We start from the raw sequence: 27,364 nt of genomic DNA, 5'->3' as shown, positions 1-27,364 counted from the left end.
GGTGCAACTAGGAAGACGACAGTGTACTTTTCATGGACATATAGACTTGCATTGGAGAGTTTAAGCCTTGGCTCGGATCAAAAATTTACAGGTCTCATGGACATGTGAACAGTCCCTATAATGGGTACATAACCTAAGATACAAACAAAATGAACATATGCCCTGCTATAAGTAAGGAAAAAGCAATAGTGCATATAATTAATACAGTGTACTTAGTAAACACTGTTTTTGATTAAAAAAAAAGCGTAAAAGCCAGAAATGGACAAAGAAAGGGAGGTCGTGCCCTTGCGTGCACTGAGTGGTCGTGGCTTGGTCTCCATTTCTTTGAGCTGGGCATTGCATTTATATAGCTTCCCATTGCTGGATGTTCATAATTGGGTCTCGGTCCTGCTTGGCCTTTATTCACATTGAGGTCATTTTTGATACTAGAGGTTAGGACTAGTATCACCTTTGGCGCTGGTGGGATGGCTTTTGCGCTTTTTTTAATCAAAAATTTACTAAGTACCCCATGTTATTTATCGTATTTTTCGGACTATAAGATGCATTTTTTTCTTTCAAAATTTTGGAGGAAAGTGTGGGGGGTGTCTTATAGTCCAGATATATGGTCCGGCTGTGGATGGTGGGGGGAGCGGCAGTGGTGGAGGAGTGGGTCACAGGAGGCAGGAGCAGTCTGCTGCCGCTAACACTTAACACTGTGCCCACTGTTAAAGAAAATTAATATTCACTGCTCTCCATGCCCATGGGCATGTGAAGTAGTGAATGTTCATTTTCCTTAATAGTGCGCACAGTGTCAGCCGCAGCTGCCGGCTCCTGCCTCGGCTCAGCAATCATGTGTGCCCGCTATTAAAGAGAATGAATTCACTGCTTCCCATACCTATGGGAGTGGAGAGCAGAGAATATTCATTCCCTTTAATAGTGGGCACATGTGATCGCCCAGCAGCTGAAGGAGCCAGCAACTGTCACTGTGTGCGCTATTAAGGAGAATGAATATTCACGGTTCTCCACGCCCATAGTCTGGCAGTGGGGAGCAGTGAATAGTCCAGCAGCTGACCTCAGCATGTGAGGGCGCATGGCAGTGACATCATGCACTGCTCACAAGCTGAGATCATCTGCTGGCATCAGAACAGGACAAAGCGCTGGAGCAGAGGGAAGGTGAGTAGAATTATTTTTTTATGTGTGCAGCTGATGGGGAAGGGGGCGCCATGTATACCAGGATTGGAATGCCATGTATACCAGGATTGGGGTGCCATGCATACCAGGATTGGGGTGCCATGCATACCAGGATTGGGGTGCCATGCACACTAGGATGGGGGTGCCATGCATACCAGGATGGGGATGGGGGTGGCATGTACACCAGGATGGGAAACCATGTATACCAGGATGAGGGGCCAGGTATACCAGGATGGGGGTGGGGGACATTTATAACAGGAAGGGGGGGCCATATATACCAGGATGAGGGCATATATATACCAGGATGGGGGATATTAGTACAGAATTGAGGAACATTACCCTTTTTCTATTTTCCTCCTAAAACCTAGGATCATCTTATGGTCCGGTGCGTTTTATAGTCCGAAAAATATAGTACATGCACTATTGTTTTGTACTTACTTATAGCAGGGTATATGTTCATTTTGATTCTATCTTAGGTTTTGTCTTTTTAATGGCCAGTGTGAACATGCTCCTATACTTTGCATGTATACCAACTTATACTCCAGTTCATTTCTTTCGGTTTTGCTATAATGGTTACATATTCTATCCATTAGAAATAAGGATAGAACATGTACAGGGTGGGCCATTTATATGGATACACCTAAATTAAATGGGAATGGTTGGTGATATCAACTTCCTGTTTGTGGCACATTAGTATATGGGAGGGGGAAAACTTTTCCAGATGAGTGGTGACTATGGTGGCCATTTTGAAGTTGGCCATTTTGGATCCAACTTTATTTTTTTCAATGGGAAGAGGGTCATGTGACACATCAAACTTATTGAGAATTTCATAAGAAAAACAATGGTGTGCTTGGTTTTAACATAACTTTATTTTTTCATGAGTTTTTTACAAGTTTATGACCACTTATAAAATGTGTTCAAGGTGCTGCCCATTGTGTTGGATTGTCAATGCAGCCCTCTTCTCCCACTCTTGACACACTGATAGCAACACCGCAGAAGAAATGTTAGCACAGGTTTCCAGTATCCGTTGTTTCCGATGCTGCACATCTCGTATCTTCACAGTATAGACAATTGCCTTCAGATGACCCAAAGATAAAAGTCTAAGGGGGTCAGATCGGGAGACCTTGGTGGCCATTCAACTGGCCCACAATGACCAATCCACTTTCCAGGAAACTGTTCATGTAGGAATGCTCGGACCTGACACCCATAATGTGGTGGTGCACCATCTTGTTGGAAAAACTCAGGGAACGTGCCATCTTCAGTGCATAAAGAGGGCAACACATCATCATGTAGCAATTTCAGATATCCAGTGGCATTGAGGTTTCCATTGATGAAGAATGGCCCCACTATCTTTCTACCCCATATACCACACCATACCATCAAGATACGAGATGTGCAGCATCTGAAACAACGGATACTGGAAGCCTGTGCTAGCATTTCTTCTGCGGTGTTGCTATCAGTGTGTCAAGAGTGGGAGAAGAGGGCTGCATTGACAATCCAACACAATGGGCAGCACTTTGAACACATTTTATAAGTGGTCATAAACTTGTAAAAAACTCATGAAAGAATAAAGTTACATTAAAACCAAGCACACCATTGTTTTTCTTAAGAAATTCGCAATAAGTTTAATGTGTCACATGACCCTCTTCCCATTGAAAAAAATAAAGTTGGATCCAAAATGGCCGACATCAAAATGTCCGCCATGGTCACCACCCATCTGGAAAAGTTTCCCCCCTCCCATATACTAATGTGCCACAAACAGGAAGATGATATCATCAACCATTCCCATTTAATTTACGTGTATCCATATAAATGGCCCACCCTGCACATTAAAAACTGACATCTGGATGAATCCTAATGTATAGGGTAAACTCAACAGCAATTCCACAACAAAATCCACTGCAAACCACATGGGAAATTTGCTATGAATGAACAGTGATTTAGCCATGAAACAAATCCTGTACAGAAAATAAGAAAGATTTATATTGCTAAATAAAATAGGAAAACTGTAGAAAAAAAGCTACAGAATGAGAGGTATATGGTGTGTTATGCATATAATCTCCTACATTTGTAGAACTGACAGCTCTAATGTACATCCGATATTTTTCATGTATTTTTCTGTTTTCCCTACATACTCTCTATTAGCTTGAAGGTGCCTTTACGCAGGGAGTTGGTCTGTACACGTTAGAAGAACTCTATTATTCTCCACAAGGTGACATGCATACATTAGGACCCGATAAGTATAAGATACCTGCGGTGTGTGACGTTCCCACTGAATTTAATATTTCCCTTCTGGCATCATCCAAGAATCCATATACAATATACTCCTCCAAGGTGAGCTGCCATGTTACTCTACTATCCTTTAGAGACTCCATAAAGCTATATATACAGGAGCCTCTCATTGTAACTGTTATTCTTTTCTACAGGATGGGCAGTTTATTGTATATATACTTATGCGGGGAATTGAAGCTGTAAAAAAATAACAATCTAAGTGATTCTCAGCTACTGGCACCTACCTTGATGCAGCGAAGGCCGCACTGTGGTCTTTGCAGGGACAGGTAGCGATGTCACCGTTCCACTAGCAACAGGACCGCAGTCTGTTTTTTGCTGCAGCGGTTGTGTAGCTTGAGCAGCACGCCATCAGAAAAAAATCTGATGATGTACTTCACAAGTCAGCCTGACCGCTGCAGCCAATCACAGACTGTAACAGGTGACATCTCCTCTTTATGTGTCAGTGTAGGCTGCACTGTGGTCCGTGGATCCAGGTGGGTGCGATTACGAGAGTATAACTTTGTTATTTTTTACAGCTCCAAGACCATTGGGAACTTTTCTTTTTGCCCACACCACCCCTTTAACTATGACCTGTATCCTTATCCATGCAATAAGCTTGCCCCTAGTGGTGACTATTGGCAGCCTGAGTTATCCTGCCATTTGAAGACTGTGTAAAGGAAAGTTTTATGATTGGATATCCCCATAGCACATGAATAAAGGTTGTGATCTTTCTGTAAATAAAGTGACCCTCCCCCCTCTTTTCTTTAATTCATTAATGTTAAGGTGATAAAGTAGGAATCAGGGAAGTAAGAGTCAAAAAAGGAAAAATAATCTTTGGGGTGCTGTTATGGGGTCAAGTGGTGAGGTGGCTCCTCTAAGCTGTAGGTCAGGGTGAGCAGCACGGACTGGCGGCGATGATGCAGCAGGACTAAGTTGCTAGTGTGGGCTGCTTAGGAATAGCAGAGAGAAATATAATCATGTACCTTGATTGCAGATATAAAGGTGTGAACAGCACCTAATAGCGGAAATGAAAGGGTAATCATACCAGTATAGCAAAAATCAATTTTTTCTTGGATACATTGTTACAGCAGAGTTGAAGGTATGAACACCATTAGTAGAGATGAATATGTAATAAGACACCTGTCGCTGCACAGTTGTGAGTGCAATAGTACCTGGAGTAAAGAAGCACTCCCATTAAGGTTTTTTTTTTCATTAAGCATGTTTATATGTGCATGTAGAGTATTGTTTGTGAATATATTCATTTACCACCACCTCCTCCGAGATCCCGCTCCATTCTGTTTCTCTTCTCAGTGATGTAACTGCTCTTCAGACTCTCCGGTCACACTGCGCTCTGCGTGACCCCGAAGTGGCTTTTACAATATAAGTCTATGGAGCGTCAGAGTGAGCCCGATAGTCTAAAGTGCAGTGATTTCACTGAGAAGAGGAGCAGAACAGCACTGGATCCCAGTGAATTCAGTGGTAGGGGAGTATATTGATACACTCACACTACACTGCATACACATATACACAAATTTAGTGAAAAAAAACTTTATGGCAGTGCATCTTTGCAGGGAAGATAATTAACCAGCTGGCTGGAGCAAAGTCTGGAGGAAGGTGAAGCAAAATCCTGTAAAAGCATCTGATAGTAAGGTGCTATACCTGAATATGCTGGCAGCTGCCCGAGCCGGCTTTAAAAGGCCGTGGTGGGAGATATCACAGATGTTATCTTGGTTACCAGAATAATAGTACAGATCTAGCCATAAGAGAAGGGTGCAAGGCCCAAGGATGGAGCCGGGACAGGGGAGTAACACGTATGGAATGAGGGGGGCAAGAATAATATTAGATTCTTGTAATAAACGAACCCTTCCTACGATGGACATAAATGTTGTAAGATGGATCCCAATGATTATAATGCACAGTTGTGTTACAGATAACAGCTATTAAAAGTGGTTTCAGGAGAAAGAAACATGTTCCCCGTACATTGTACGTGTAAGAGATGAGCAAAGTTGACAAAATTCGAATTCACCTATTTAATAATAATAATAATAATCATCTTTATTTATATAGCGCCAACATATTCCGCAGCACTTTACAGTTCAAAGGTTCATATACAACAGTCATATGTAACATAGCTAAAGATAATACAATAATTAAAGCAAAAATAAAGACAACCCTACTCGTAAGAGCTTACAATCTACAATGAGGTGGGGGTGACACAACGGACAATGGCTTATTTACAATGATGGTCCAGCCATCTTGAGGGGATGAGGGATACATAAAGGCTGCATGAGCTCATCACCAGCCAGTATCTGTAGTGCTTTTGGGTTCGGTGGAGACTTATGTTTGGAGAAATAATGGATGGACTATAAGAATATAAAAGGACTTTGATTTGGGAACATGATAGGCCTCCCTAAACAGGTGTGTTTTTAGGGAGCGCCTAAAACTGTGTAAGTTGTGGTTGGTCCTAATTTCTTGGGGTAGAGCATTCCAGAGAATAGGTGCAGCTCGAGAGAAGTCTTGAAGCCGGGAGTGGGAGGTGCGGATGTTAGTCGAATGTCGCTTGCGGAGTGTAGAGGACGAGTAGGCCGATAAACAGAAATGAGGGAGGAGATGTAGGGGGGTACCACACTGTGGAGAGCTTTGTGGGTGAAAACAAGCAATTTAAATTGGATCCTATAATTCATGGGCAGCCAGTGCAATGACTGGCACAGAGCAGCGGAGTTAGAGTAACGGTTAGCTAAATAGATGACCCTGGCTGCAGCATTAAGGATGGACTGGAGAGGGGAAAGTCGAGTGAGGGGGAGGCCAATTAATAGAGAGTTACAGTAGTCAAGGCGGGAGTGGATCAGGGCATAAGTGAAGGTTTTTGTTATTTCCAAAGTGAGAAAGGGGCGGATTCTAGAGATGTTCTTCAGGTGCAAGCGACAAGAGCGGGCAAGAGATTGTATATGGAGGATGAAGGAAAGATTGGTGTCAAACACAACGCCCAGATAACGCGCCTGCTGGCTCGGCGTTATTGTGGTGCCACACACGGAGAGGGAGAAGTCAGATTTAGGGAGGTGAGTAGACAACGGGAGCAGAAATAGTTCAGTTTTAGAAAGGTTGAGTTTCAGATAGAGAGCAGACATGATGTTGGAAATTGCGGCCAGACAGTCACTGGTGTTCTGTAGTACAGTGGGGGTAAGGTCAGGGGATGAGGTGTATAGTTGTGTGTCATCAGCATAAAGATGGTACTGAAAGCCAAATTTGCTGATGGCCTGTCCAATTTGTGCCATGTAGAGAGAGAAGAGAAGAGGGCCAAGGACTGAACCCTGAGGAACCCCAATAGTGAGAGGAAGGGGGAAAGAAGTGGAGCCAGAAAATTTGTGCGGATTTTACCAGTAAATTTGATTTGGAGAGAAGTTATTCTGTGCAAATGTAGACCCCAGAGCATAAAAAATAAAACATATAGAAATTGGAAGAAGAGACTTGTACTCACCTCACTGCTCACCGCTCTTGCAGCTCCGGCTGCTCCCTTCTGACTGTCCTGTTCTCCGCGCCACTGTCCCAGTGTTCATTCCGGAGTTAACTACACATGCAGTGACCTACGGGACTTGCAGTTGGAAGCCATGGCCCAGTGTTCACGCAAGCCTGAGACTTGCATCTGCGAGAAGGCCCTGGATCCTGCAGAGTGAACTCCGGGGCCTGTTGCAGCTGGAAGCCTCGGCCTAGAACGAACTCTGAATCGGAGATGCAACGGGATGTAAGGGCAGAGGGCAGGGAGCAGCAGGGGCTGCCGGTGAGGTACGTTTTCCTTTATTTTACAGTCGGCCATTATTTTGCTTAATTAGCGCGGAGTGAATTACAAAAAATCCATAATCTCCATAATACAGATTTTTGTAAAATCAAGTAGAATCCAATTCCACACATATAAATGTATCCATCTCTCGTACATGTGACTGAAGCAAGGTTGTATCAGCTTCTCATGCAGAAGATACAGGACTTCTTTACGTGATGTAACACTTTCCATATCCAATATTCTTTTCTAGGGTGTGGGTGAAACTGCCGTGTTTTTGGGGAGTTCTGTATATTTTGCCATTAAAGATGCCGTGGACTCTGCGCGGAAGGAACGTGGCTCATCTAAGATTTTCACACTCAACAGCCCAGCGACTCCTGAGAAAATCAGAATGGCCTGTGAAGACTCCCTAACAAAAATGGTATGGCTCTGCAGTGTATATACTTTAGACTTTAACTATATATTAACTGTATGACAAAAAATATCGAGCCATCCAATGTCTGCGGCCTATTACAACTGTACTGCAAGGTAACAGGCCTGATTAATGGAAATTACCTCGAGCTCCTTCCAATGTGACACTATTTCCTAATGTTAATTTAATTGTTCACATCCAGCTGTTTTTTTGCATAATTAATTTCAATTAAATCCCATAAGGATTCATTATGTTTTTATTTTATTTCTTTTTCTTCTAGTGCTAAAAATTGTAGCAGAGTTTCATGAGCCAGGAATCAATTCCACTTAAAGGGGTTGTCCCCTTTTAGAAAATATCAATCCCTGCACCCAGTTTGTTAAAAAAAATAACAAACAAACTGTACCTTGCTCACCCTCCATTGGTCCACCGCTGAATCTCCACCACTGCTCCCAATAGCTGATATTGACTGCAGCACTAACGTCTGACATCACGTCAATGGCGTGGCAGACAATCAGTGACCTCAACGACTTTAAACAGGGTGTACATTTACATGGGCAAAGTTGCTGAGCTCAGTGATTGGCTGCTGTGCTGTTGATGTGACATTAGCGCTGCAGTCAAGGTCAAATCTCGACAGCAGTGACAGAAAAACAGTGGTGGACCCGGGGACAGTGAGTCCAGTACTTTCCTGGAGGGAGAAAACCCCATATAAGTAGAGTCAAAAATCTAGTTAAAACCACTCTGCAAAACTTTTCACGCTTTTTAGGCTAAAAAATTTCCGGAAAAAAGGAAAAAAAAAAATAAGTTGGCAATGTAACCCAATTTATGCTAAACCAGCATTGACTGCTCTTTTGCAGAATAATGGTGCAAATAATTTGTATTGTCTAACTTCAGAGGCTCATTGTATTAGCAATGTATTCTTGAAGTTCATCATTCTCAAATAATAAGTCTTGATTATAGATAGTAGTATATTTTGGTTGAAAAGTGATTTCTGTGACCTACAAGTATATACTGTATTACTAGTACATATAATACAGTATATAACTTTTTTTATAGACTTTATAATATATTATGCTACGTTCATTTTTCTTACTGTTTTTCAGATCCCAAGAGATAAGGCTGAAACTTTTACCCCCTGGTTCGTTGATGTCACAAAATGAAAAAGAAAACATTGGTCTCTTTATCTACTATGAGAAAAAGTGCAATCTCCATCTTTTAATTAACGTCATTCTCAAAATCTAATAATAAAGAAGACACAAGTATAAATTGTAAAAGTGGTGGAGTAGTCATCTAAAAAAGTTCCGCTCTTTCTCGGAAAGTAAAAATTAATTTCAAAAAAGTATTTTTTTCTATTTAGCAGGACCATCCACTTTCACCAACCAATACATTCTTTCTATGGCTGTTTTCCTAGAGTTAAAAAGTAAATAGGTATAGAGGTTTTCCAGAGCACAAAAATATTTTTTAAAGGGCTCGGACTGGTATAAAACATAAGAGTACCCTTTAAATGCATAACGACTATAAAACATATCCTGTCATTTTAAGGCCAGAGCCACTTCATGAGGATGAATGGGTACTTGTTTCCACAATTCTTTCTTAGAATGTATCTTCCTCCACCCCCCTGCTCCTCCTCTTTACTCCTCCTTCCAAAACATAATAAGAAAACACTAGTTTTTCCCTCTGCTAGTGCTAAGCGTCTGCTTGGATCTGTAGCTCCAGCAGCATGAGACCTGAAACCATGGTTGTAGGTGCTGTGTCTGATCAGCTTATCTTTTATGTAAATGGAAGGAAGGTAAGTGGATATAAATATCCTACATATTTCTGAGGGCCATTGAGATGGGTATTCAAATGATCATGGCAATATCTTTATTTTACATAAAAATTATATCTCCCAAGACAAGAATACAATTTTTATATTGATTCTGGATATATCCATCCATGTTAATAAGATCATTTCTAAGGCATCATTTTTTCCCAAGCACAATTTCTTTTGCATATTTCAATGTTAACCCCTTCATGCCTTGGCCATTTTCCGTTTTTTTTTTCAGTTTTGTTTTTTCCTCCCCTTCTTCCAAGAGCCATAACTTTTTTATATTTCCGTCAATATGGCCATATGAGGGCTTGTTTTTTCTGGGACGAGTTGTACTTTTGAATGACTCCATTGATTTTACAATATCGTGTACTAAAAAACGGGGAAAAAATTCCAAGTGCAGTGAAATTGCAAAAAAGTTCAATTCCACAATTGTTTTTTTGGGGGTTTTATTTACCATGTTTACTGTATGGTAAAACTGACCTGCCATTATGATTCTCCAGGTCATTATGAATTTGTAGATATCAAACGTGTATTGTTTATTTTTTATTTTAGTGGGGAAAATAAATTCAGTAATTTGTATGAAAAAAAGTTTTTGTTTTTGTCGCAATTTTCCGAGGCCCATAGTGTTTTCATTTTTCGGGATCTGGGGCCGGGTGAGGGCTTATTTTTTGCACCCTGAGCTGATGTTTTTATTGATACCATTTTGTGATTGATACAATGTTCTTATCGCCTCTTATTGCATTTTATTGCAAAGTTGTGGCAATCAAAAATACATAATTCTGGAGTTTTGATTTTTTTTTTCGCATTACACCATTTACCGATCGGATTACTTTAGTTTATATTTTGATAGATCAGGCGATTCTGAATGCAACAATGCCAAATACGTGTATTTTTTTAAATTGTTTTATTGTCAGTGGGGAAAAAGGGACGTGATTTGAACTAGTAGTATTTTTTTTTTCATATTTAAAAAAACATTTTTTTGCACTTTTTACTGTCTTCAATAGTCCTTTTAGAAGACTTAAAGCTGCAATCTTTCGATCACCTGTCCCATACATGGCAGGGCTTCAGCCCTGCTATGTATAGCAGAAGTCACGATCTCCTATGAACGCAGATGATTCACAATGACTAGCACAGGGATCTTCTGCAGACCCCCGGCTGTCATTACAACCCATCGGTGCCCCCTGATCAAGTGACAGGGGCGACGATGGGCGGGATTTCTGACGGACTTCCAGCTGGCGTGTGTTAAATCCAGCTTTCAGAGATTGACCAAGGGTTTAACTGGTTAACAACCCCGGTGGACCTCAGTCCATCCGCGGCTGTTAAAGGCACATGACAGCTGATTAAATCACCGCTGCTGTGTCACTGCGCATGCGGTGGCCGCAAGATACATTGACGGCGCACGCGCCGGGAGCTACAGATCACAGCGCGTGTGCACTGAAGCTGGTAATCACACAGCCTCCGTGCACACGTGCCGGACCAGTGGCCCGACGTGTGCAAACCTAGCGCTTGCCAGGAGCAGTATTCAAATGTCATGGGCAGCACCAGCACTGAGTGAACGCGGCGACTGCCCATGACTGAATGTGAGAATCACTCCACAATGACTTACTACGAGCAGGTAAGATAAGTATATAAAACGTTATAACATCATTATGCTACCACCGATTTTCATGAAAACAGCTTGTTAGTGATGCACATTGCATCACTAACAATGCTATGGGGGCAGTTTACATAGCTACTAGGACGTGACAGGTTCCCTTTAAAGTGGAAAAAATGGTAATTTTTCATTTACTCTGCCCAATGTCATACAATTCTGTGAATTACTTAAGAGTTAAAAATGCTCATTACATCCCTAAATGAGTTCCTCGAGAGGTATACTTTCCAATATGGGGTCTCTTGTGGGCTTTATGCTGTTTTGGCATGTCAGGGGCTCTTCAAATGTGACATGGTGTCTGCAATCTATTCCAGCTAAAATGTTGCTCCAAAATTCAAATAGCGCTCCTTCCCTTCCAAGTCCTGCAGTGCACCCAGCCAGTAGTTTTCCACCACAAATGGGGTATCGGTGTATGATACACCGACTCCCGAGATATTGTCTCCTGAGATCTCAATCTGTGCGTGCTCCGGCGGCAATTTTGCCGAAGCACACCGCAGGGCTATGTACGGGATAGGGAACCTCCGCTCACTGCCAACTTCTTCTGAGGACGGGGCCGCAGCATCGCCCTGCTCCCACCGCCACCACCACCGCCTTGAATCAGCGACCCTTCTTGTGAGGATGGGGCCCACAGCGTCGCCCCGCTCCTGACGCAGCCACCGCCAACCTCCTGTATCTGTGACCCCGATTCGACAATGCCCCCAGGTAAAATGCCGTACCTTCGCATTATAAGACACACACCCTTTTTCCTCCCAAATTTGGGGGGGGGGGAGTGCGTCTTATAATCCGTAAAACATACCTGGCTGAAATGATAAGGCAATTGTTTCATTCACAGTGCCCGTGGTTCAGGCAGCATGTCATATCAGCTGTCAGGTTGCCTTAAAGTGCTCAGGCTGCCATTTGTTGAAGCCTTTCTGCAGTATATTACTATAATTTTGTATCATCTACTAGTACTGTAGCCTTGGTGAGAAATTGTATCTTTTTGCAAAATATAATATATCAAATCAATAACAGGTGAATCATTTAACTGTACCTGATCATATTGTATGCAGGCTATTTGTATTTCATAGTTTAAATTTAAGAAAATCTGAATAAATGTATTACATTCTCATTTGATTACGGTACATCGTTTTTTCCAGTGTTTCGGTATTCCATAAACTTAGAAAAACATGGAATTTATAATTTCTACATATCATCATCATACAGATTTAAGCCTATTTCATACATCTGTATGAGTCTGACCATGGACCCCAATGCACAGACTGGATACCGGTCTCCTACCCGAATTTACCAATTTTGTTAGTTTATATTAGACTGTGAAGTTTGTGTCAGGAGATCTGCGGCTAGTCTATGCATCGCTGCCCATACTCAGACAGTAATACAATGGTGTCTGAATTTGGCATTACATGTACACACTGCCATGCAGTTGGGAACTAGCAATGAATCATGTGAAAATTGGAAAGAAATTAGGAGAAATTATTAGATTAGTAAAGAAAAGGAGGATAATCTAGGCAGCCTATAGTTATCTAGCCAAATCCAAGTAATTTTACTACCATCAGAGTGTCATGGGCTCACATGGTGAGGTGGCTTCTCTAAGTCATAGATCTGGGTAAACAGCACAGATGTAGGTGATAATGCTGCGCAGCGAGTCCTGGCTGACGACTTGTGGATCAGCAAGGACCAGGACAACAAGGTATCCAGTATGGCAGACAAACAAGCGGAGCAGGAAGTACTGATAAAGCAGAGCCAGATGTGCAGATATAGAGTGAAACAGTAGCTGTATAGAAAAGTAATATCTTCCAGCAGGGATGCAGATTATCACTGGAGTGTAGTCTGGTATCTTCCAGCAAGGCATTGATTAATAGCAGCAATGTAATAGAAGTAAATGCAGTCTGGTATCTTTCAGAAGATCAATGGTTAATTCCAAACATGCAATGAAATGCAGGCAAACTGGAGATTTGTCTGACCAAGTGCTTTACCATGATTTCAAAGGTCAGGTGTGAACAGTTTTGAGACATTGGTAGTTCCCTGAGAGGTTCATGTGGTCAACACTTAAGTAAACTGGACTGAGTGTGAAAATATCTCTAGTTGTATTATAGATGTCAGGATTAGCAGAGGAGACACCTCACTTTACCAAGTGAAGCAGCTACAAACTCCTGACAAACTTAAGGGAATTTAAATTATACTATTTAAAAAGTAGGTATCACCAATCTGGGGCTGCCCTTTTTATTTAAAAGAAATAGCCCAAAACTGATAATTTTACTGAATTTAAATTACTCTTAAAAGTATTCATAAGTGCCGCTAATGTCCTACCAAAGTCAGGCCAGAACTTGTAGGATTCAGGCATGCACAGCAGGATACCACAACACTCTATGGCCCCTTCAGCAGTAAAAGAGCGAGATCTCACTTTTTCCACTAACTCAGCGCTGGAGCCTACTTTACTAAACTGCTACTGGGAACCATTGTAATGATGTTATCATTCATCCTGGGGATAATGTCACTGGTGATTATGGTATTACCTGTACGCTTACACTGTATACTTTCTACAGAGCTCCTGTGTAAATCCACCACTAATGATGATATTAGTGTTAATACTGTGATTCTTTATTAATTTATTATATACTAACACGAATATTATCACCAGTGGTGGTTATACACAGGAGCTCTGTAGATAGTATATAGTGTAAGCGTACAGGTAGCACAGTGATCACCGGTGACATTATACACATGGTGTATACAGTGACTCACTGCCGACGTCTCCAATTGAAATAATTCATTTTTTTCTTCATCCAGCACAGACTGCTCTGATTTCTTCCAGCCAGGACTCGTCTCTGCAGAATGTAACGCACAGACACAGTTTCCACCTTTTAAACACCGTTACAGTTGTAATGTCCCCAATTTTGGCTTCATACATTATTAATGTAGGTGACCCCAATAAGAGACATTATTAACCCCTTAATGACATTGGACATAACGGTACGTCCTATTATCAAGTACTTGCCATCACTGAACATACTGGTATAGGAGGAAGTACACGCCCACAGTAAACTCTCTCTGGTAATGCCCACTTGGACTTAAAAAAAATAACTCTTTAGGTGCCAAATACTTTGATTGCTAATATCTCCACAACGGAGAGGTGAAATTTAAAAAGAAAAAAAAAGAAAAGTTTTATTCTGCTATGCAACCACTATTACATTGTGTGTCCAGTTAAACATGAAAAATTTGGTGAAAGGTCCTCTTTAGGGTCCCTTCTGTTTCAGGTGCCTGACTAATATGTACTACAGACATTTATTGAATAATATCCAAGAACAGATCCAGCAGCACCAACATCCTGTAAAACAAGGTAACTGGGAAATACTTGACTTTACCGAAGAAACTCTGAAGTGGAATGGCGCAGAACACCACAACCCACCAGCTTCAGTAATTAAAAAATGGCTCTGCATCCAACCACCACTGATGCAATTAAATGGACTGTGTGAGACATGGGAAAACCTCGGTGATGCCCACAGCTGATCGTATTCATTTTAATTGCTCATGAGTCAGTATTACACATTTGGTATGGTACCATAACAATATATGGATCCAGAATATTAAAGACAGCAACAAGTTTTAGAAAAATAGTCAATGCTTAGCAGAGCTTTCAAACAGAAGAATTGATCTAGTTGCCTAGAGCAACCTGGTATAAATCCTAATTTAAAAACAAAGAGAAATGGTATAACAAGCCACTGTTCCAGTACCTACACTCCCAATATTGTACAATTTCCCCTACTAGAGCCAACCCTATTATAATTACCGTACTTTAAAGGCTATGTTCACCTTTACACAGAATTTGTGTTCATTTACTTCCAAATTGAAAAGTTAAGCAATAGTCTTCATTAAAAAAAATTCTACCATTTTGCATCTGTGTCTCTAAGTCTTTTATCTAGATAAGTGTTTTTGCAAAAATGCTTCAAATCCATCTGAGCTCCTGCTCATGACAGTTCTCTCTGCCCCCAACTCCCTTCTCTCAGAGTTAGAGAGAATGCGTTGTACACATCTGCAGTGGAGAGGAAAGAAAGTATCTCAGGGATGGTAGAAAAAGCAGGCAATAGAAAAAGAGGAAAACAGGAGGAGAGGAAATCAGTACATTATTGGAGTTGAGCTGATACATGAAAGCAAATGAAAACCTAAACATCCTGTGTACACACAGAACTCACATCCAGCTTATATTACTGGGAGAGACTCTCCCACACAAAAAAACTGAAAATTGGATTGAGCTGCATACTGTATTTTAAGGGGTCTAAATGAATGAAGACTGCAGAATGCAATTAAGTGTTATTTTATTATGTTAACGTAACCATTAATACACGCAAAAAATATTTTTCCATATCAAAGGTGTCCATAGCTTTTAAGGAACCTTTATAGATCTTATGCGTCAATGATAAAGAAATACATTTTAATCCACACCTGTTTTCTCCATCTTTAAGATTATAAAGGAACAAACCAAATGCTACATGTCATTATCACACCCCTGCTTAGACCTGCTCCAGTGACGTTTGCTTTTGTCAACATTCTACTCCGTATTCAATCTGTGAGTGGTGCTGGTGATAGAGGAGATGTTGAGCGAATTTGTTTGGCATTTCAAATTTGGTTTCGTGTTCGGGGTTCTGGCTTGTTCGCGCCAAAAAAATCAGCTCCGCCCATGAACATCCATGATTTACCACTCTGTCACGCAGATAACATTTGCGTGACAGTGTAGCAAATCAGGGATGTTCATGGGCGGAGCCGATTTTTTGGCGCAAACAAGCCGGAACCCCGAACACGAACCTGAATTTGAAATGCCGAACAAATTTGCTCATCACTAGTCATGACCAATAGCTCAGGGTGGCATCTGTTCCTGGGCAGCGCTATCAATCACCCATTTCCATCATCCGTCATCCAATATCTCAGGGTGACGCAGACCAGAGATACTGATTGGGCTGGGACTAGTGATGAGCGAGCATGCTCGTTACTCGAGATTTACGAGCATGCTCGGGTGTTTTCCGAGTATTTTCTGCGTGCTCGGGTGTTATGTTGTCGTCACTCCATGCTCATGATTTGCGACTGTTTGACAGCTTTAATACACGTGAGGAATGCCTATTTCTTAGGCATTCCTCACATGTATTAAAGCTGTCAAACAGCTGCAAATCATTAGCACTGAGTGACAAAAACATAACACCGAGCACCGCTGCAGATACTCGGGAGCACCCGTGCATGCTCGCCGAAAGGGTTAACAGAACATACTCGCTCATCACTAGCTGGGACTAGTGATGAGCGAGCATGCTCGCTACTGCTCGCTCACTGCTCGAGTTGCGCGGAGCTCACCAAGTATTTCCGAGGTTGCTCGGCGGGAGCTTGGGTCCCCTGCCTGCATGTTTGGCGCTCTTTACAAAGCCATTGAACATGCAGGGATTGCCTGCCACTCACTGTAATGCCGCAGCCATGTTGGTTAGGGCAATACAGTGAGTGGATGGCCGCACAGCGTCATCAGGTCTATATCAGACCTGGCGCCGCCATGCTCGTCACAGTCACTCCGGAATCAGACAGTGTATGGAGAGGTGCTGCTGAGCTAGGGAGAGATTTGCTTGTTTATTAGGTAGTGTAGGTAGAACAGAAGTATATTACACATATCCATCTTAACAAACAGTCCTTCTGAGGACTAATCCATCTGCAGAGATATCAGGCAGGCAGTGTATATAGTAGACCATTAAAAATTTGTTTCAGTGTGTCAGTAAAGTTTTTGACACCGGTTTCCTGTTCAAAATAGTTACCTACAGGCCAGGCATTCAAAACTGTGTTTTCTCCGTCACACGGATCACATATACGTTTTCAGAAAATACTGCCATTATTGGCCTCCATTAAAAAATTTTTCGCTGTGTCAGCGAAGATTTTGACACCGGTTTGCTGTTCAAAATAGTTATCTACTGGCCAGCTATTTAAAACTGTGGTTTGTCCGTCACACGGATCACATATAAGTTTGCTCCAAATTCAGCCATTTGTAGTGAGCATGGAAGACATTGTTCTCCATTTAAAATGAGCAAGGCCCGTGGCAAGGGACAGGGAACTGGACGTGATGGTGATGGTGCACTCAGAGGCTGAGGCCGTGGGCAAGCTGAAATTGTGCCACAAAAAACACCCACATCTTCATGCTGGACCTTCCTGTCCCAATTAATAGGGGACCTCAGAACACCGCTATTGAACACAGAGCAGTGTGAAAAGGTTATTGGTTTGATAGCAGATTATTAGTGTTGAGCGAGCACTAAAATGCTCGGGTGCTCGAAGCTCGGGCCCAGCTCACCGTGATACTCGGGTGCTCGACCCGAGCAACGAGCCCAATGTTAGTCTATGGGAGACCTGAGCATTTTTGCGGCGGCACCCCCGGCAGTCTGTAGAAAGCCTAAAAAGTGCTCAAAATGATAGTGACAGTGCTCAAAAGACATGGGGACAGCATGGGCATCGCCCCAGGAAGCATTTCTGACCCCTAGGTCACTGCTGTCAACAACGTGGTCAGAGGTATTAAGCCACTTTTAAGGGCTCACAATAAAACATTCAAAAACGAAACTGAAACTGCTTTCCTGTGAAATATGTTAAGGAACTTCCTTTCCAGGGTAAAGACTTGTGTATAGAGTAAAATAAATAACTAAAAACAAAAATACTCCTCCACACCATGGGCTATGTTCACAAGTAGCATTTTTTATGCGTTTTTGCACTTTTGTATTGCTTTCAACCATGACAAATGCATTCACCGGGAAATGTCATTTTAACATTTTACAATCTTATCTGGCCATGTGCTGTGTGACACATGCATACAGTGCTGAAAAGACATGGGAACGGCATGGGGAAGACCCCTGGAAGCATCCCTGACACCCAGGTCACTGCCTAAAAGTGTGCCCATCAGAAGTGATCCTTGCCGCATAAGAAGATGCAGACTTGCAACTATCCCCGTGCAAGTCCTTGTCCCAGGGCAGTGTTCAATTGTACCTCCCCCATTCCTTGCAATGCAAGCGCAAGTATGCAGCCTGCCACTCACCCACACCCAGGCTGCAATACCATACTGCTAGCTTGCTTGCACTTGAAATTGGGCCTTTTAGGCATGTGGAGGCAGACGCCGGCCACCATGTCATGGCTGCGTTGGCGGCCTGGTATCCATACTCAGTCTCCAGCCACCCAGCGGCCAGGTGTCCACACTTGGTCCCCAGCCGCCAGGGGGCGGCCGGGTGTCCATAAACGGTCCCCAGCCACCCCTATTTCTCCGCTGAACTTCCCCCACACTTTTCTTAGCCTGGCCTGCTTTAGGGCAGCATTGAACGAGCCCACCAGAGAACCAGACTCCTCCGGTGGGCCCTGGCTTCTCCATCAGGGGAGTTAAGAGTGCCAAGGTGAGGAGCATGATGATAATGATAGAAGTTAGCATCTGCTTTGTTTTTTTGGAATGCAAGCGTAAGTGTGCAACCTGTCACCCACCCACCCCCAGGCTGCAATTCCATACTGCTAGCTTGCACTTGAAATGGGGCCTTTTAGTTTGGAGGAGGCCGAAGCTGGCCACTACCTCATGGCTGCTTCGGCAGCGAGGTATCTATACTCAGTCCCCAGCCGCCCGGCGGCCGGGTGTCCACACTCGGTCCCCAGCCGCCAGGGGGCGGCCGGGTGTCCATACTCGGTCCCCAGCCGCCCCGCGGCCGGGTGTCCACACACGGTCCCCAGCCGCCTGGGGGCGGCCGGGTGTCCATAAACGGTCCCCAGCCGCCCCTATTTCTCCGCTGAACTTCCCCCACACTTTTCTTAGCGTGGCCTGCTTTAGTGCATCATTGGACGAGCCCACCAGAGAACCAGACTCCTCCGGTGGGCCCTGGCTTCTCCATCAGGGGAGTTGAGAGTGCCAAGGTGAGGAGCATGATGATGATGATAGAAGTTAGCCTCTGCTTTGTTTTCTTGGAATGCAAGCGCATGTATGTAGTAGCGGCTAGGCCTGAGGTGGTCAGCGTTTTGGCGCATAACCTACCTCCTCTGAGGATTGCTGGATGTTTTCCTGCTACTATCCCAGTTCTATGACTCCCGTTAAAACAAAGCTTCAGGTGATGAATGATGGATGAGGTGGTGGCAAAGGAGAAAGAGCAGGAGGAACAGGGACCATTCACATCAATATCAGGCCAGTCAACCACACATGTCTTGTAGGATATGTTTCTGTACCAAAAGGAGCGGTTCGGCTACACAGTTATAGGGCATGCAGTGAATGCAATGCCTAACAACAATTTCGAGGCACTCCAATGCCCCTTGGAAGTGACATGGAGGTCAGAGGGCCTTAACTAAACCTTTTTTTCCATTTATAGCAACTGGGTCTCCTGTGCACTGTTGGCCTAAGCAGTGAATAGAAGGCTTTCCAAAAATTATGAGGAACTGCAATGCCCCTTGAAACAGACGTGGATTACAGCATACGAAAAACCTTCTACCGATTATTGGGGAGTGGGTCTCCCTTAGTGTTCGCCTATGCATTGAAAAGCAAAAGCTGACTAAAATTAGGAGGAAATGCAATGCCAGTTGGAAGAATGGTGGAGGTCGCAGTGGAATAAAAAGACAATATCAATGCCCCTTGGAAAAGTGGTAGAGGTCGCAGTAGCTTAACAAGACGGTTTTAATGCCCCTTGGAAGAGAAGTGGAGGTCGCAGTGGAATAAAAAGACAATATCATTGCCCTTGGGAAAAGTGGTGGAGGTCGCAGTAGCTTAACAAGACGGTTTTAATGCCCCTTGGAAGAGACGTGGAGGTCGCAGTGGAGTAAAAAGACAATATCAATGCCCCTGGGAAAAGGGGTGGAGGTCGCAGTAGCTTAACAAGACCGTTTTAATGCCCCTTGGAACAGACGTGGAGGTTGCAATAGCTTAACAAGACGGTTTTAATTCCCCTTGGAAGAGACATGGAGGTCGCAGTGGAATAAAAAGACAATATCAATGCCCCTGGGAAAAGTGGTGGAGGTCGCAGTAGCTTAACAAGACCGTTTTAATGCCCCTTGGAAGAGACGTGGAGGTTGCAGTTGCTTAACAAGATGGTTTTAATGCCCCTTGGAAGAGACATGGAGGTCGCAGTGGAATAAAAAGACAATATCAATGCCCTTGGGAAAAGTGGTGGAGGTCGCAGTAGCTTAACAAGACGGTTTTAATACCCCTTGGAAGAGACGTGGAGGTCGCAGTGGAATAAAAAGACAATATCAATGCCCCTGGAAAAAGTGGTGGAGGTCGCAGTAGCTTAACAAGACGGTTTTAATGCCCCTTGGAAGAGACGTGGAGGTCGCAGTGGAATAAAAAGACAATATCAATGCCCCTGGGAAAAGTGGTGGAGGTCGCAGTAGTTTAACAAGACGGTTTTAATGCCCCTTGGAAGAGACGTGGAGGTTGCAGTAGCTTAACAAGACGGCTTAAATGCCCCTAGGAAGAGCCATGCAGTACAGCATCTTAAAAACATTATTCCCATTATTGGGGAGTGGGTCTCTCATAGTCTTTGCCTATGCGTTCCAAGCAAAAGCTGCCAAAAATTAGGACGGAAGAACTTGCAATGCTGGCAACACGGACCAAGGTCACCCTGGTGGTATAGTAGTGGTGGGGGCTGAGGATAAGGAGAAGAGCAAAATACAGCCGAAATGAGGAAGCATATACCCATGTGTGGGTGTGAAGCGGTGCATGGGAATACACCTCCCAAAATAACACAGCGTATTTGACTTTGTTACTCTGCTGTCATTTGGTGGTGATGAGAAGTCTGGCCCAATCCAGCCCATGTTCATTTTGATAAGGGTCAGTTTGTCAGCATTGTCAGTTGACAGGCGAGTGCGCTTATCTGTTATAATTCCCTCAGCGGCACTAAAAACACGCTCCGATAACACGCTAGCGGCAGGGCAGGCCAGGACCTCCAAGGCGTACAGAGCGAGTTCATTCCAAGTGTCCAGCTTGGATACCCAAAAATTAAAAGGCACAGAGGAATCACGGAGGACGCTGGTACGGTCGGCAAGGTACTCCCTCACCATCTTTTGAAACTTCCTCAGTGCCTGTAAGCTGGGCGGGTCTCAGAAAACTGTCCCAGAACGTTGACAGTGTTCCCCTGCCTCTGCTGGATTGGAGTTGCATCTCTCTCGCCTGTACGCGTTGGTTGGGCAAGGAACTGTGACCTCTGCTGCTAGCGTGTTCAGATGGGAATTTTTTTAACAGTTCTGCAGCAAGGGCCTTCTGGTACTGCCCCATTTTTGTAGACCTCTCCACCTCAGGAATAAGAGAGTGAAAGTTTTCCTTGTAGCGGGGGTCTAAAAGTGTCACCAACCAGTAATGACTGTCACCCAACATTTTGACAACGCGAGGGTCACGGACGGTTAAGGCAGCGTAACATAAATTCAGCCATGCGTGCCAGACTGGTAACAGGCAAGACTTCCGTGTCCTCACCAAGATGACGACTGACCATGCTCTCCTCCTCCTCCTCCCCCCTGTCCTCAGGCCACTCACGCTGAACCGACGGTATGACAGTTGTACAGGTACTACCGTCTACAGCGCATGATACCAGCTCCTGTTCTTCCTCCTCTCCCTCATTGTCCCCCAATGCACGTTGGGATAAGATGAGGCTGGGCTGTGTGTAATCGCCCGCTACGGCTTCTTGATCCATCTCATCATACTCTGGCTGCAGTGCCTCCTCTTTAATTCTCTGCAGAGAGCGTTGCAAAAGACAGACAAGTGGGATGCTGACGCTAATGATGGCGTAATCGCCACTCACCATCTTGGTGGACTCCTCAAAGTTTGTCAGGATAGTATATGTCAGACATCCAGGTCCACTCCTGAGGTCTTATGTGTGGAGTCTGACCTGAATATCGACGGCCTTGTTTCAGCTGGTACTCCGCAACTGCTCTCTTCTGCTCACAAATCCTTTGCAACATGTGGAGGGTAGAGTTCCAATGTGTGGGGACATCACACACCAGTCGGTGTGCCGGAAGCTGCAAACGCTGCTGCAACACAGCAAGGGGGGCGGAAGCTGTAGCCGACTTGCGAAAATGAGCTGACAGGCGGCGTACTTTGACGAGCAGATCTGGCAACTCGGGGTGCGATAAAAGAAACCGCTGAACCACGAGGTTAAGCACATGAGCGAGGCATGGTATGTGTATGATCTCGCCTCGCCTCAGAGCCGCCACCAGGTTACGGCCATTGTCACACACGGCCATGCCTGGATGTAGGTTCAGCGGTCTCAGCCAGAGATCTGCCTGCTCTTTCTCAGCTGTCCACAACTCACAAGCAGTGTGAGGTTTATCACCTAAGCTTATGAGTTTCAGCACAGCCTGTTGCCGCTTGGCTGAGGCAGTACTGCAGTACTGCAGTGCTTCCAGCTTGTAACTGATGTGGTGATATCTGAGATGGAGGCTGAACATGAGGAGGAGGATGATGCGCAGGAGCTGTACACTGTGGGGGCAACTCTGACATACGGCCCGCAATCCTCGGTGTGGGGAGGATGTGTTCCGTCTCAAGGTTCGACTGGGTCCCGACTTCCACTATGTTTACCCAGTGTGCCATCAGGGAGATGTACCGTCCCTGGCCACAAGCGGGGATGGCACACCAGGCAAAATAGTGTCAGCTGGGGACCGAGCACCGAGGGACGGCCACCGCCATAAGGTTGCGGAAGGATTCCGTCTCCACCAGCCTAAAAGGCAGCATTTCCAACGCAAGCAGTCGTGAAATGTGCGAATTTAGGACTGTGGCCTGTGGGGCGTTGGCTGTGAATTTGCGCTTTCGTTCAAAGCTCTGGGATATTGGCAATTGAACGCTGCGGTGGGACGTGGACGTGGACGTTGATGCTGTTTCTTGAGAAACTGCCATAACAAGTGAAGTCTGACAGGAGGGGGCATCTTTGCATGCAGTATGGACAGGGGATTGCCTTGCACGCACAACAGGGGGTTCTATCACACGCACAACAGCGGAAGAAGCAGTGGTGACACCCGCTGACACTGGTCGTGGACCCTGGGGTGCGCCCCACAAAGTCGGGTGCTTTGCTGCCATGTGCCTGATCATGCTGGTGGTGGTCAGGCTGGTAGTTTTCTCACCCCTGCTGATGCTGGCATGGCAGGTGGTACAAATGGCCTTTCTGGGGTTATCAGCAGAGTATTTAAAAAAATTCCAGACTATGGAAGACCTACCGGTTGTACTGGCAACGTCCCTCTTGTTGGTGTTACGGGAACCGTTGCCCGCCTTCTGTGTGCGGCCACCACACTGCTTCTTCCTGCCTTTTGGGGTACTCTGCCTCCCTCCCCCTGTGTGCTGCTGGCCTCGCTCTGCATGTCCTCCTGCCACGTTGGGTCAGTTACTAGATCATCCACCACCTCCTCCTCTTCCACTTGCGCACCACGATCCTCCTCCTCACTTCGTGGCAATTGTGTTTCATCATCGTCCACCTCTTGTGACAAATTGCCAGCGTCGACTTCCTGTGGCCGTGGCTGTTCAAATATTTGGGCATTGCTACATGGGATCTCCTCTTCCACCACTTCAAGCGGAGCAGGCGAGGGGCACAAATATGGAAATGGACCAGTGAACAGCTCTTCAGAGTGTCCAAGTGTGGGATCAGTTGCTGTCTGACGACACTCGGCATGGTGGGAGGAAGGAGCATCCGGGTGAGGAGGAGTGTGCGTTCGAGACTCACGGCTACTAAAACTTGACCGTGTGGAAGACAGACCGGAGGTGGTGGTGCCCAGGTAACTGGAAGTATTATCTGCTATCCAATTAATAACCTGTTCACACTGATCAGTTCGCAATACTGGTGTTGTAGTGTGCTTCCGTAGTAATTCGGTCAAGAAGTGGGAGCGAGAAGATGTGGCTGTTGGTTGTGGCCCATTTTCACCTTGGCCATGGCCCCGTCCTCTACACGCACCATCACCAGAATGTCCAGTTCCACGTCCCTTGCCAAGCGCCTTGCCCATTGTAAATGAAGTAAAATAGCTTACACTCGCTCTATCAATGGAAAAAGGGTAACAAAAAGGAGATTAGAACCGTGGAAGAGGAAAACCACAGTTCTATTTGTCTGGCCTACACCAGAATCTTTTAAACAGATATATTTGTGACTGAACAGACAGGGAGACACTATTACTGTTTTTTTTTTACGTAAAACAGGCCAAAAGCTGGATAATACAGAGATTTGAACCGTGGAACTGCAAAACCACAGTTCTAATTTACTGGCGTATACCAGACTTTTTTAAATAGATATATTTGGGGCTGAACAGTCAGCGACACACTCAAACTGTTTTTTTTATGTAAAAAAGACCCAAAAGTGGATAATACAGAGATTTGACCCATGGAACTGCAAAACCACAGTTATAGTTATGTGGCGTACACCAGACTCTTTTAAACAGATATATTGGTGTCTGACCAGTCAGGGAGACACTATTACAGGTTTTTTTTACGGCAAAAAATGCAAAAAGCAGGATAATACAGAGATTTGACCCGTGGAACTGCAGAACCACAGTTATAGTTATAAAATAACCATAAGAAAGAAAAATGAGCTGCATTCACCAGTCCTTAAAAGCAGTATCTTTATTCCATGAGGATAAAAAGTCTGGCAAGCAGGGAGAGCGGGGAAGAAAAAAGCAGACAACAGCTGTTTCGCGTGAAGACGCTTCTACAGGTCTGTGTTACCAAGTGCAAAACCACAGTTCTATTTTTCTGACCTGCACCAGACTCTTTTAAACAGATATATTGGTGTCTGACCAGTCAGGGAGACACTATTACAGTTTTTTTTTACGGCAAAAAATGCCAAAAGCAGGATAATACAGAGATTTGACCCATGGAACTGCAAAACCACAGTTATAGTTATGTGGCGTACACCAAACTCATTTAAACCGATATATTGGTGTTTGACCAGTCATGGAGACACTATAACAGTTTTTTTAAGGCAAAAAATGCCAAAAACAGGATAATACAGAGATTTGACCCGTGGAACTGCAAAACCACAGTTCTATTTTTCTGGCCTACACCAGGCTCTTTTAAACAGATATATTGGTGTCTGAACAGTCAGGGAGACACTATTACTGTTTTTTTTACGGCAAAAAATGCAAAAAGCAGGATAATACAGAGATTTGACCCATGGAACTGCAAAACCACAGTTATAGTTATGTGGCGTACACCAGACTCTTTTAAACAGATATATTGGTGTCTGACCAGTCAGGGAGACACTATTACAGTTTTTTTTTACGGCAAAAAATGCCAAAAGCAGGATAATACAGAGATTTGACCCGTGGAAGTGCATAACCACAGTTATAGTTATGTGACGTACACCAGACTCTTTTAAACAGATATATTTGTGTCTGACCAGTCAGGGAGACACTATTACAGTTTTTTTTTCGGCAAAAAATGCCAAAAGCAGGATAATACAGAGATTTGACCCGTGGAACTGCAAAACCACAGTTATAGTTATATGGCGTACACCAGACTCTTTTAAACAGATATATTGGTGTCTGACCAGTCAGGGAGACACTATTACAGTTTTTTTTTACGGCAAAAAATGCAAAAAGCAGGATAATACAGAGATTTGACCCGTGGAACTGCAAAACCACAGTTCTATTTTTCTGGCCTACTCCAGGCTCTTTTAAACAGATATATTGGTGTCTGAACAGTCAGGGAGACACTATTACTGTTTTTTTTTACGGCAAAAAATGCAAAAAGCAGGATAATACAGAGATTTGACCCGTGGAACTGCAAAACCACAGTTATAGTTATGTGGCGTACACCAGACTCTTTTAAACAGATATATTGGTGTCTGACCAGTCAGGGAGACACTATTACAGTTTTTTTTTATGGCAAAAAATGCCAAAAGCAGGATAATACAGAGATTTGACCCATGGAACTGCAAAACCACAGTTATAGTTATATGGCGTACACGAGACTCTTTTAAACAGATATATTGGTGTCTGACCAGTCAGGGAGACACTATTACCGTTTTTTTTTATGGCAAAAAATGCCAAAAGCAGGATAATACAGAGATTTGACCCGTGGAAGTGCATAACCACAGTTATAGTTATGTGACGTACACCAGACTCTTTTAAACAGATATATTTGTGTCTGACCACTCAGGGAGACACTATTACAGTTTTTTTTTCGGCAAAAAATGCCAAAAGCAGGATAATACAGAGATTTGACCCGTGGAACTGCAAAACCACAGTTATAGTTATATGGCATACACCAGACTCTTTTAAACAGATATATTGGTGTCTGACCAGTCAGGGAGACACTATTACAGTTTTTTTTTACGGCAAAGAATGCAAAAAGCAGGATAATACAGAGATTTGACCCGTGGAACTGCAAAACCACAGTTCTATTTTTCTGGCCTACTCCAGGCTCTTTTAAACAGATATATTGGTGTCTGAACAGTCAGGGAGACACTATTACTGTTTTTTTTTACGGCAAAAAATGCAAAAAGCAGGATAATACAGAGATTTGACCCGTGGAACTGCAAAACCACAGTTATAGTTATGTGGCGTACACCAGACTCTTTTAAACAGATATATTGGTGTCTGACCAGTCAGGGAGACACTATTACAGTTTTTTTTTTATGGCAAAAAATGCCAAAAGCAGGATAATACAGAGATTTGACCCATGGAACTGCAAAACCACAGTTATAGTTATGTGGCGTACACCAGACTCTTTTAAACAGATATATTGGTGTCTGACCAGTCAGGGAGACACTATTACCGTTTTTTTTCATGGCAAAAAATGCCAAAAGCAGGATAATACAGACATTTGACCCGTGGAACTGCAAAACCACAGTTCTATTTTTCTGGCCTACTCCAGGCTCTTTTAAACAGATATATTGGTGTCTGAACAGTCAGGGAGACACTATTACTGTTTTTTTTTACGGCAAAAAATGCAAAAAGCAGGATAATACAGAGATTTGACCCGTGGAACTGCAAAACCACAGTTATAGTTATGTGGCGTACACCAGACTCTTTTAAACAGATATATTGGTGTCTGACCAGTCAGGGAGACACTATTACAGTTTTTTTTTACGGCAAAAAATGCCAAAAGTAGGATAATACAGAGATTTGACCCGTGGAACTGCAAAACCACAGTTATAGTTATGTGGCGTACACCAGACTCTCCGAAGACCTGTTCACTTTTCCATTTATAGATTCGAGCCTCTCGCCCGGTCCACTTGAAGCGGGGCAAGAGGAGATCGCATGTAGCGATGCCCAAATATTTGAGCAGCCACAGTCACACGAAGGCGACAGTGTCACAAGAGGTGGACTATGATGAGACAC

The 27,364-nt window shown here is 43.9% G+C and overlaps 1 protein-coding gene across 2 annotated transcripts in view; it reads left to right on the top strand.

The window, feature by feature from the left end:
• Positions 1–27,364, top strand: part of LOC141161552 (aldehyde oxidase 1-like) — a 536,896-nt gene that overhangs the window by 261,785 nt on the left and 247,747 nt on the right. The window contains exons 33-35 of one of the 2 annotated variants that reach the window (XM_073646510.1): positions 3,316–3,504; positions 7,470–7,637; positions 8,729–9,414. In XM_073646510.1, coding sequence (XP_073502611.1) covers positions 3,316–3,504; positions 7,470–7,637; positions 8,729–8,785 — 414 coding nt within the window. In that variant the 3' untranslated portion in view covers positions 8,786–9,414. Of the gene's footprint in view, positions 1–3,315; positions 3,505–7,469; positions 7,638–8,728; positions 9,415–27,364 lie in introns of those variants that run through there. The other variant, XM_073646509.1, reaches the window with a different exon arrangement.

Source organism: Phyllobates terribilis, unplaced genomic scaffold, assembly GCF_046119375.1.
Source record: "Phyllobates terribilis strain yellow unplaced genomic scaffold, ASM4611937v1 Scaffold_9__5_contigs__length_417890890, whole genome shotgun sequence".
Lineage (NCBI taxonomy): Eukaryota > Metazoa > Chordata > Amphibia > Anura > Dendrobatidae > Phyllobates > Phyllobates terribilis.
The sequence above is the reverse complement of the archived record's forward strand: the minus strand, read 5'-3'. Positions and strand labels throughout refer to the sequence as shown.